The sequence below is a fragment of the Parasteatoda tepidariorum genome, chromosome 2, assembly GCF_982258835.1.
Source record: "Parasteatoda tepidariorum strain Cologne lab strain chromosome 2, Ptep-v5.0, whole genome shotgun sequence".
Lineage (NCBI taxonomy): Eukaryota > Metazoa > Arthropoda > Arachnida > Araneae > Theridiidae > Parasteatoda > Parasteatoda tepidariorum.
The window spans coordinates 112705132-112718052 of NC_141756.1; the positions used below are offsets into that span (position 1 = coordinate 112705132).

Here is a 12921-nt window from a genome sequence, read left to right on the forward strand (position 1 = left end):
AGATTCGTTGTGATGGTGAGAATCATAAAACAGTTTGTAGGAAATAAACAAATAAATGATTTTTTAAAATTTCTAATAGCAGATTAAAAGACAACTGTTGACAGCAAAACAAACATAAAAATTGGAACAAGAAACTGAGATAACGTTTTTCTTGTTCTCAAAAGCTCTCCAGTATTTTTCTCTGTCCCGAGTTCAGTGCAGGACAATTACTCAAATGGCTCGCGTCCATTTCTTCCCGAATGTTGCAAGAAAGGACTTGAGAGCCGTGGTGGTTCAGGGGATAGAGAGCACGCCTCCCAATGAGGTGACCCGGGTTCGATCCCAGCGATAGCTGGTTGATTCAAACTACTCACCCGGCTCGCACAGACCACAGTGATGACCTAAAATATCCTCAGTGGTAGACGGATCATGGGTTAGAGTCCCCTTGCTGTCAGGCTAACCGTGGAAGGTTTTCGTGGTTTCCCTCTCAATGTGAGGCAAATGCAGGTTAATTCCATCAAGAAGTCCTCCACGAAGGCAAATTTCTCTAAATACTTGGTTCAGGAGTTCCCTTGTCTTCTGGATTGGGTTTTAAATTATAAGGCTATGGAGTTGAACATTAGTAGTCGGCTATTCAACGATGGTTTAAAAAAGGGACTTAAAAGAATTTTTATACGATATAAATACTTGAAGAGGCAATCGTGGCCAGTAGCGAGGGGAAAAGTAGCAACATATTTGTCCCTTGCGGAACATTTGTGATTTCCTCTATCCATTTCTTGTCTTTATTTGCTTCTCTTATCTTGTACCAAAAGTTCTCTCGAATAGATTTTTTAATGAACCGTTTGGCGGTACAGAAGGGAATTGGAATAAAGGAATAGGCAATAAATAATGTGCAATAGACAATAAAGAAATATATAATGAGCAATGTAGGAAATTATAGTAATGGTATTTAATGATAAATGCAGCTTATTATAATGAAAGAACACCGACGTTTTGAGGCGAATGCGCGAAAATCAGTTTCAAAATTTAGCGAAACATCAGGAGATTACTATTTGTGAAAATCCTTTTTGTTTAAAGAAAACCACGTAGCTAAAATATTTGGCAAAATGAAGCGATTTTTTAATCATTACAATATTTTTAGGCACACATATTTCAATGTTTTTAAAATGCCTCTTAGAATTAACTAATTTCTTCAGTTATAGATAAAAGAAATATCTTAAAACATATAAATTTTTGGGAATGTGTATTATAATTATGATCGCTTATAATGTGTTATGTATAATCACTCTTTAATTATAATCTACATTTTTTTTCTGGGACTTTTTTCTTGTCTCTTTAAACTAGTTAGCCTAGAAGAACACTGAATAAAACGTGTAAAAATGTTTACCCCAATAATTCTCTATTAATTAGTTTGAAATTGGTTTTAAAATGAAATATTTATTTATTTAAAGAAAGTACAACGTAGAAACATAAATAAAGTAGCGAAAAAGGCTCATGTATTTAAATTTCAAAATCTTGGAAGATCATAAATAATTTATTAATTGATTAAAATTTTCTTTTCAAAAGAGATTCAGAAATCAGGCAAAAAAATATCTAGAAACTTCGAGATAATTTTCTATTAATAAATCAGCTTTTCCTAGCTGTCATCAAACGAATCATTCTTTTTTTTTTCTCTTTTATTGTCTCAACCTGGTTGCTTACCAATGGAGAAACACTAGATTTTGCTTTCTTGTCAATCACGCAGTTTATTTATCTTAAATCACACCACTCGACCTGCTGCAGTGATTTTATCGAATTCGACCTGCTGCAGTGATTTTATCGAATTTTAATCCCAACCCGAAAAAAACCCGGGGGCGATTTTTCGAAAGAAACTTACCTAAAGAAACCGTAAAGGTTTTTTTTCGTAAGTGTATTTTATTATTAAGAAATCAGCTCGAGATATATAATAGAATAAAATACAAACTTCATACATTGAATGATTTATATTTCCATTGCTTATAAATTTTAAAACACAGAATACATAATTAACCTTTTTAAAAACACATATTATTAGAAATTGTAAATATTGTACTAAAGTATTCCCACTAAAACTTGAGAAATCATTTTACAAAACAATTGAAACTAATATTATAATAAAATACAATATATAATATTTTTAGATTCACAATTCAATGAAACAAGAAATTTATAAAAATATATATTAACTACTATTTCCTTGACCTGTGAATCTTATTACATTCAGTTTTAAATAATAATTTTCGAATGTAGCATCTTGTACCTTCAAACTGGTGAAATATTTGTTCTAGAATTCTAGATCCGATGTATTCCAAGTTGTTGAAATACTAGAGCTTGTTCTAGAAGATTCTACTCATGTAGCATGATACGTAAATTAGCGTTAATTTTTAGTAAATTGGTACAGTCAATACGTTTACGTACATTTTGCTCACCATTGGCCGAATGATTTTACAGTGAATGATTATTACATTGCGACATTTGATAAAAAAGATTTGGTATATTTTTCGTAATATTAACGGAATAGATTTTACCAACTGCCCTTCGGTAAGATTATTTTCATATGTTTTACAGAAGATGTACGAAAAAAATTTTACTATTTAGATTTTGTATTTCATGTATTATTGACGAAACAAATTTACCATTTAAATTTTGATTCGAAAGTTTTCGTATATTTCAATGTAGATGTGCCTTTTACCATTTTAGATTTTAGCAAAAGGATTTCGTTTAGTGTACATAATATTGACAAAATAAATTTACCATTTTGTCTCGGAAAAAATGTTTTAGCATATTTTTTACGTAATATTGACGAAGTCAGTCTTCTATTTAGATTTGGTAAAAATGTTTCTGTGTATTTTACGTATCATTGGCAAAGCGAATTTACCATTAAAATGTCGATAAAACAAGGAATATATAACAACAAGGTCGGATGTTTCACTGTACATAACAAAGTACAATAATGCAATATTTCATTACAGAAATACATTTTTCATGTTAAAACGAAAAAACGCCTCTCGACAGAGAAAAGTCTCAGGTTTTTGAAAAGTGTCTTGTTCAGAGAAAAAGTCTTCATTGAAAAGTCCCGAGAAAAATGTATTTGATAAAAATCGTATATGGTGAAAGTGTCTTTTTCAGGAAAAATCTGCTACTGCACAGAAGTATGTTGTTTGGAAAAAAGTGCCTTTTCGTGAAAAGTCTATGCTTGGTCTTTACAGGGGCCATTCCTTATGCATTATCTGCAACAACATGAGCGTCACAGGGGCCGAATTTTCGAGAGGGACGAAATAATCATGATAGTTCTGTAAATTTTACTTATAAGAGAATAAAAATCTTAAATGCGATAAATACCCTCAGAAATATATATATATATGATAATTTTTAAAGTCTTTAATTTGTTCAACAGTAAAGACTTTAAATCGATGATAATTTCCGAAAATATTCTACATTGGTCTGAAATATTGACGAATATTTTTAGCAAGGGCGGATTAAGCGCACTCGGGACCCTAGGCCATACAAATTTTTGGGACAATTAGATTAATTTTTTTTCTCGTATATTTTTTATTTATTCAAATATAAAAGTATTTATGTATCTTATAAAGCAAATTTAAAATAAAAATAAATAATAATAAATTAAATTTTACTCTATTTTGTTAAATTAGAACTAAATTTTGTTAAATTAGAACTTAGAATATTTGAAATTGATTTTTTCTAAAAAAAATCATTGTTTTTCTTAATTTTTATAAATTTATTTTCAAAAAAATTTTTTTTAAGTGGGCCCCTAATCATTGGGGGCCCCAGGCCATGGCCTAGTCTGGCCTAATGTGTAATCCATCCCTGATTTTTAGAGATGTCTAAATATAGAGTGGGACTCTCTAACGACGGCCATGGTGCAAAAGCAATGAAGAAAACGTACTATTTTTTTAAAAAATGCTGTTATAGGTGGGATAAAACTTTGATACAGTGACCTCTCGCTTATGCGCCACTTTTCTTTTTATGCGTCCTTTTCATTTATACCACGGATTTCAAAGATCCTTTATCATTCGTTTATGTGTCGCTCTGAAAATAAATATTTCAATTACGTGCCGGATTTTTTTTTAATACAGCCAAAAACATTAATTTTTGTTCCCTTTTGAAAATGTTTTTAGATTAAAAATTCCAGAAAATAAATCGTTCTTTTTTTTAATGCCGGTCACTGAGGTGTGTTTTCCATTGGCCTCAGAAATGCCAGGAAATAAGAATTTCAATTATGGAATTAGTACTTTGATAAGGATCTGCGTTTGTAGAACAATTAAAAGCTTTGAAAGCTATAAAATCTTAAGCGCAATGGGAACTATTTGCTGTTTTAATAGAGTTGTATTTCGAGGATGTAAAACAGTTCAGAAAACTTCATTGTTAATGTGTTCACTTTTGTCAGTAGAAAATTATCTTGATTGAGATTGCTTAGCATAATGGAGAATTTATATAGCTAGAATATTACGTTCGTGTAATAATGGGAAATTAAGATTTAATAATGGTTTTGACAAGGTCTTTCCCCAGTCTTGTCAATGCAATCACCTTGTCAGCATTTGGAAAACTAGAATTCTGAAGAAACTATAGGTAAACCATTTGAACAGTTAATTTTATTCAGTAAATTTTGTTCTATTGAACCTACTCTCAAAATGTTACTAAACATTTTTTGTTGTTGATGTTTTTCATTTTGAAAGTTTTAAAAATGCTCTAAAATTTAAGAAACTTTATTAGTCTTATTTTTCAATACAGAAATTTTTTAAATTTGGTAACCAGGTAGATAAAGAGCTCTCAATAAATAAAAAGAATTACATAAAACAGCGGAATTTAGTTTGTTAACATACTAGTACACAATGAGAAAAAAAACTTTAACCGACGCAGATCGGACACTGGTATTCCTTATATATATTTTCAAGCTCTCTAATTATAACGAAAAATATATTTTGAATTCTAAAAACAATTCAATAGTTACTAAAGAATCGGTACTTTATACTAAAATATAAAATCCAAATACAAAATTTTCAGTCGTATTTCAAAAATTTGATTTTATAAATTACCTGTGCTCGATACCAATTGATTTGAATTCTATGCTGGTTCGCTGATAACAAATGATTAAAATAGATATAAGAAACTAAGATTTTATTATGATTGGTGCTACGAGCACGCTATTGCTATAAGATCAACAACTAATTTTCAATTGTTTTGGGGTTACAAGAAACGGTGGCGAGGATGCCAAGACAAAGATGCCAAGTTGGTGCTATATTTCTGAGATATTGAACATCCACCCGCCGCTGAATTATATTCAATAAACATACAAATTAGCATAACAATGGTATATAAACATATTCCAATATAAAATTTCCAAAGATTGAATAAAAGCTATAGGTACACATAATGAGTAAATTAACATACATCTTTTTTAATTGTCCAATAGCAAAATACACAATTTACTAATACTACGTTTAATGATTCCCTTGCTTCTTTTTATCTCCGCTACTCTTCCCAGCAGATCACCGAAGTCAAGCATCACTGACTGCGGTCAGTGTGCGGGTGGGTGACCACTTGGATCAGTCTGCGTAGGGACCGAGGGTGTGCGGTATTGGTCCTCGTTAAACTGTGCTACCGTAAAGTGCTCGACTTCGCGTGCAGGTCGTCGGGCTACCGAAGCGGGGGTGCCATCCCCTCCGCAGAGGATCAAAATTGTGATGGCATGTCTTCGGATCATCCTCCAGGATGTTTCCCAGACCGTCGCCAATAGCCCATTGTGCAGCTCTAGTGCGACGTAAATTAACAACAACAACAATCTCCGCTACTCTGACCTTTCCATCCGTTCCAGGAAATAGTTTTAAAATTCGTCCCAAGACCCACTGATTTACAGGAAGATTATCCTCCTTTATTAAAACCATCGCATTTAAATTTATGTTGGTTTTCTCTACTTTCCATTTTGTTCTTTGTTGTAAATTGTTCAAATAGTCGCGAGACCACTTAGTCCAAATGTATTAACTAATCCAACAAATGGAAAAATTGTATTATAATTTCAGATTAATTACTCTGATAAAAATGTAACAGTAAGGTGAAATTCCTATATATATTTCTGAAATAAAAATTTAAAAGTTGCAGTTAAAACAGTTTTTTTTACCTATTTTTCATTAAATTGTACTCTCGTCGGTCCAAAAGGTAAATTATAATGTTTGGAATCATTATGAATACTTATTTTGGGCAATATTAAAACTGCCTACACATATTTTAGTTGAAAAATTAATTTTTTACTTTTGGCCATAGATCATAGTTTTCTGGTCCACAGTGAAGCGTAAGCAAACGGAATTACTTTTAGTAAATGAATAATTTTAACTTTAGAATAGAAAAATTTTTCTTTTAAGAAATAATTATTGCGAGGCAATCATCGGCGTCGGTGAGCTGCAGCAAAAGGGGGGATCAGCAGTTTAATATAAATTGAGCGTCTAAGAACACATTCTGGGTCTCAATTCTCAAGGCTAATGAAGGAAAACAAATGTATATCAGATAAAAGCACTTGTTAGTAGGGAGAATTTCACAGTCGATGTCTACTTGTTTGAATTCGATTTTTCACAAAGACTCAGAAAACTAGTGTAGGCATGAAAATGTTTCTAAATATTTGTCTAGTGTCTCAACATTTAACTAAATTCGGTACTGATGAAATCTACATTTGCTTTGATAATTATCCGTAAAGTATTTAGAGATGAGTTCAACACACACAGCATTTCCCTAATACAAATTTCAAATAAAATCTCAAGATAAATATCGATCATATCTTCAAAGTGGTACATTTAAAACGGAACTTATTAGTTCGGAAAAAAAAATTCTTATGCATACGAAAAATGAAACTAACCAATTTGTCGATCAAATATTTTTATTAAGGCATTTTATAATTACACATATTTCAAACTGCAACTAGGCATTACATGTCACTCTCATTTACAAATTAGTTTTATACAATATTTTCCTTATTTTACATGGAGCTCTAATGACATTTACAATGGAGTTTTTAACAACATTTCACATTAAACTTGCGCTTTATTTACACATCAAACGAAATATTAACACGGATTTCTTAAAGTGTACAATAAGCCATCATATATCTTTGATATTTAATATGCAAGAGTCTTAAATATTTATAATCTATTGAAAATTCTCCTTATAAAAATATGTATCGGAACAAAAAAACTGAACCTGAATGCATTAAAATTAAATTTTTTCATTTTAAATAGTATCTTAAAAAATTTTCAAAAAATTTATTTTTGTAAAATGATTTTATTTTAAAATTAAGAAGTCTCTATTTGCACCTGAAACTTAATTTTTGAAAAATTTTAAGATTTTAATTTTACAAAATATAGCTTAAAACAATTTTCTATGAAAGGCAGATTTGCGCATTGAGTTTTTCACTACATTAAATTTTCGACTGCAATTTTACATAAAATTGACACTACCTTTTACTTTCAGTTCAAGCTTGTAAAAAATTTAAACTATTAATTTATAATTTTCAAAAGAGGGCACAGTTAAAAAAGTAAATTTATGAAAAATTAGCTACATTTTTCTAAGAGCGGATTTTTTTCACCTTTAGGCTGGTGTATATTAAAATCCTGAAGATTTACTACTACTTAGTGTTTTGAGCAAAAAATAGATAAAGTTTGATTTTTAACAACACGATCAGTATAGCGTCTGAAGATATCAAATCTTGCGTTCGAAAAGTTATTGTTGTATCTATTTATTCTGTTAAGAGTCAAAGCTGAACGAGTACATATCAACAAAGAATAACTAGTTTCAAGTGCTTTAAACAAGATACTACCGTTACAAAGATTTAGGGTTTCTACACAGCACAAGGATACTGATCCACTACAAAAGCGCACATGTGAATCGAGAAGTTTCGAAACGGCTGGACGAGTGTGAAACATGACGAGAAAGCAGAACGGCAGTTTGGTAGTTAAAATCATACTAGAGCTTCACGAATGTGGTAATGGTGACGGTCTGCGATTAATCTTCAATGATTATTCGAATTCTCGCGCATTGCATTACCATAATTTAAATCGGACACATGGAAGTAATCACCCGATCTTTGCACCACTTTCCCCACCCGCTTAATCATGTGTGTACTCTTCCAGATGTTAAGCCACAGGGACATTATATTCAAGTTAAGATTTGGAAATTATGTGTTGCATGAAATTGTAAGATGATAAATAAAATATATTGCCGGGCTAGCCTGGTTGGTAGGGCACTAGACCCATGTCCAAGAGTTCGTGGGTTCGATCCCCGCAGACCGAAGACTCCCCGTGTAGTAAATGGTGACTGATGCACGTTAAATCTGTCGAGTCGCAAAGTCCTCGATGTTCTCATAACAAATCAATACCTATAGGGTACTTACTGATCCAGGAGTTTGCTTGACTTCTTGATTAGTTCAAAATTACAAAACTACGGAGTTGAACATTAGTAGTTGTAAACCCAAAATTGGGTCGGGTGTTCTACAACGAATATAAAATAAAATATACTGTTGCTGTTGGTTTACTTCGGTTTACCTTTCATTCAATGCTTATGGTGCGAAGAAGGTGATGATTTTGATTTCTGCTGTTTATCCGACTTGAAATTATTATATTCATGCAGTTGCTGTTGGTTCTACTCCATTAAAGAGCTGAGGTCCCCCAGTGACTTCAGACACGAACTTGAAACCTTCTCTTTTGCCGACTGAGACATTAGGCTTTCAGCTTCTCATTACACATCAGATACTCAATTACCTTCCCATTAAGTCTATGCTTTTTCTCTAATCGTTTTAGTCAAGATACATGGTCCTGCCAAATACCTTGAAGCGCCGAGATAACGGGTTCGAATTCCGTTCTAGACCTGATTGTAACTTTATCGAATTTGTGCTATCTGTTCTTCGATTTGACAAGGTTCAAATCGAATAAAGTGAAGATATGGTAATCTATATGTAGGAAGGTATAGCTTTTCATTTGATGCATGATAATAAATTAATTAAATCAAATCACTCCTCCAGTATCATTCAACTTGATGAAGTTTTGCAAGAGAATCTAACAGGGTAGCAAAGAAACAAAATTTACTCATAGAGAAATTAACACAGATTCGTTCCCCGAAATCTCTGAAAATCTTCGACGACACAAAAATCAGCATTCAATGCTTTTATATCGAATAACCGTCCTTCCTAATGAGTACGCAAGCCAGCGTAAGCATGTGTGAGAATGAATTATTTTTTTTAAAAAAAAAAGTTATCAAATTTTCAATCATACTTATCAAAGCTTATTTTTACCTTACGCTTATAAACGCTTGTGTTTGAACCATAAAAGATTATACTTTTCGATTCTCCCGACAATCCACAAAAGCGAGTGACATTCAACTGCAAATTAGACTGCAGAACTGCGGATCGACTTAAATTTCATACTTAAGACAAAGTTCTGTAGATTTGTACGCTAGAATCGAGATCCGTTTTTCAGCTTCTGTTAAGCTTAAAAATTTCAAAAACAGAAGTACCTAAGTCAAAACTTTTAAGCGTTTTCTATTGATGGACCAAGATAATATTGATGGTAATAATTTATTTTTTAATAATTTATTTTTATCTCATTGTACTGTTTTTCTATTAATGCTTATGCTAACTGGTAATTTTTCGAACCTTGAAGAATTTTCTTAAGTGGTACGAGGGGAAATTTTTATTTTATTTCAAATCCTTTTATTCTCGAGAATAGAACAAATCTTTTTAGACATCTCAATCAATACTACGTAAATATTATGTTGCAACCAAAGAACAAAAAGTCAGCACCCCTTTAATACATTTAAAACAGGGATGGCGAACCAATGGCAGGTGACAAAATATTTTGGGCACGGTACCGATCACAATTGTTATTGCACTATGAATTGTTATTACACAGTCATTGCACTATGAAGCATATGTAACAATTGGGTATACTATCACCTACGTCACAGGTTGTGTTATTCCCACTAAATTTAACCAGTGAACGGCATTTTCTGCGAGCCTGACATCAAGCCACAAATAAACAAACGGAATGTTCGATCTTTTAAATAGCTGCTCACCAGATTATATTGTATTAAATAGAAAAGTTCGTTTTGTAATAATTGATTTTGTTGTTTCATCTAAGTAACTTAATGTTTTTAGTAAACATATTTACAGTTTATTAATCAAATAAAAAGTTTTTTTTCTCTTCTGACAACGTGAGACATCAAACCAATTAAACTTAACGGACATCATTCTATAGAATCCATATTTTAAAAAAAAATCAATGTTTTCAAATCAAATTAAATTAGCGCACGTAAAATATTAAACAACAACCACTATCTTCCATTCATTTAGCATTGCACGATAGTATATGTTATTCCTACTAAAATTTTCGAAGTGGAAGTTGTGATTTTTTTATATTATACCCAATTAAATTAAAATTCTCAAAAAACAAACAAAATAATAAACCATTATTAATAAAAAAATTGAAAATTAATGCTACAAGAACAATTAATAACCATAAAAAACAAGCTAACAATAAATACCTAGCAAAACAAAAATTAACAGTCCTGCTTAAACTAACATCTTACAACCTAATATAAGTTATTTATAATTATTAATCTGCAACAACAGAAGTCACACTGATGTTACTTTACGTTGAATTACGCGTATAACTGAGACATTGCAAAATGTTTCTTTTCTTCTTCAATATAAATAAAGAGTTTTGAGTTGATAGTATTTTTAGTATTATTATTTTCACAATAATCACGAAGTCAAAATTATTTGGCTGCACGTTTATGACCTCATTAAACAATTTTTTAGAAAAAATGCCACGTTGATGTATAAAGGCTCGCCACCCCTGATTTAAAAGAAAACTGTAATAAACAAGTAAAAAGAGGCCAAATCGGGACTGCCGAAAAAGCGAGTTCCTTCCAAATAGAGCAACCTGTTCACTTTTTTTAACAATACTATAACTGAAACAAATTTTCACTTAAAACTCCTCAAAAGTACTCAATATCCCTATCTTATGAAATACAGCAAATATGAACTCAGAAATTATATAATTTATCTTCTTTTATTAAAAACAAAATTATCTAGTATTCGAAAATATCGTTTCGTAAAATAGGCTGTAATAAGCAGTTGTAAGCTTTCTAAACGGAAGTAGAGCAGGCAAATAGATTGAATGCAGTGGGAACGGTACCTTAAAATCCAATCAAATACTTCAACTTCATATTTCAATCGTAAAAAAATATCTGAAAACTGCAGTTAAGAAACAATTTATCTCTTGCTGACGTTTACGAAAACAAAACATGTCTGCTGATTGGGATGAAGTTAAGCGATTAGCAGCTGATTTTCAGCGTGCACAGCTAAGTTCTACTATTCAAAAGTATTATTTATATTTAATAACCTAAAGTATGTGTGTGCCCTTTACCTAATTACTGAATATGTATAAGGAATAACTTATTTAGAACATAAGATGACTTGTATAATTTGAATTCTCGTAGCAGATAAGTACACAGCTTAAAATATAAATAAAGCAATCTCAACAACAACAAAAAATCTAACTTTCAAGTGTTTCAAAATTGTCTGCCTCTTTTTTAGTAATTTATTTTTATCTAGTTTATCTCATTGTACTGTTTTTCCATTAATGCTTATGCTAGCTGGTAATTTTTTGAATCTTGAAGAATTTTCTTTAAGTCGTACGAGAGGAAATTTTTTATTTATTTCAAATTCTTAAGAAAAGAATAAATCTTTTTAGACATCTCAATCTATACTACGTAAGCATTATGTTTCACCCAAAGAACAAAAAGTTAGCACCACTTTTATGCATCTAAAAGAAATTTCCTATAAAAATATTGCAAGGAATGTCTGAAATACACATTAATGTTTTAAAATTCTTTATTATTAAAATTTTCTGTATAGAAATACATTTAAATGAAACTTAACAAAGCAATAATTGGCAAATTTTTTTTTTAATGTTTACATTTCAAACTTCTCTACTTAAAATTTGAACAATAAATTGGCAGAGTTTTTCTAAGAATGAATTTTAACTTAAGGAAATAAAAATAAGATTGAAATTGGGCAAAAGAACTGTTTACAATTAACTAGACAATCTTTAAAACAGCTAATATAATAAAGAAAATTAAAAAAGAAATGTTATTTAAGTAAAAATTAAGAGGATTTTCTCTGTATGTCCTTATACTCTAATAAATAATTCGAACACTTCATTTCTTCTTTCCTTAGGTAGATAATGCTAATTCGTCTTAAACTTCAATTCGCATAAATCTTCTGCATTGATTATAAAATGTAAACAGAATGCCCAATTTTTAACTTTAATCTTCAATAGAATAATAAATACTGTAAAATCATAATTGTTATTTCTGTACATATGTCCTGCAAATTTATTCACATTATTTCATTTTTGTTTCTGTTCATATTCTTCAATTTGATATTTTCTTTCTACTTCAAGTTGGTTCTTTCCATTTCACATTTTCTTCAAATTTTATACTTTCTATTTCACATTTTTTTTCTTTAAGCCGCTGTGCTTTCTCTTTTTTTTTTCTAATGCCAAGTGGTCTTGACTTTTTCACTTTTCAAATTCTTCTTGTCTTGGTTGTTTTCCTCTTGTGGTTGTAACTCTTTAACTCGTTTTTCCTTAATTTGATACATCTTGCCTTTATCCTCACTTTATCATAATTCTTAGATTTCCTAATTAAATTTATCAAATCAACAGTAACTAAATTTTCTGTAGCAAACTCTTTCAACTTTGTTGTTAACTCTCTTAAATCGTACTTGTGTGCTCGAGCAATGAAAGCTATAATAATATTTATTGCCAACTCTTACCCAGGGTTGCCACAGGTGACTAAAATGCAACTATATTTGGCGTGAGGTGACTATGGCAACTTTTTTTGCCTGAAAAGGCTAAA

General features: G+C 30.8%; 1 protein-coding gene across 4 annotated transcripts in view; it reads left to right on the forward strand.

Moving 5' to 3' along the window:
• Ufl1 (UFM1 specific ligase 1) overlaps positions 1-12921 on the forward strand; it is a 178834-nt gene that overhangs the window by 129068 nt on the left and 36845 nt on the right. Inside the window, exon 1 of one of the 4 annotated variants that reach the window (XM_087158054.1) lies at positions 11164-11381. The exons of the other annotated variants lie outside the window; for them this stretch is intronic. Coding sequence (XP_087014180.1) covers positions 11305-11381 — 77 coding nt within the window. The 5' untranslated portion in view covers positions 11164-11304. Of the gene's footprint in view, positions 1-11163; positions 11382-12921 lie in introns of those variants that run through there. 4 annotated transcript variants of the gene reach the window in all.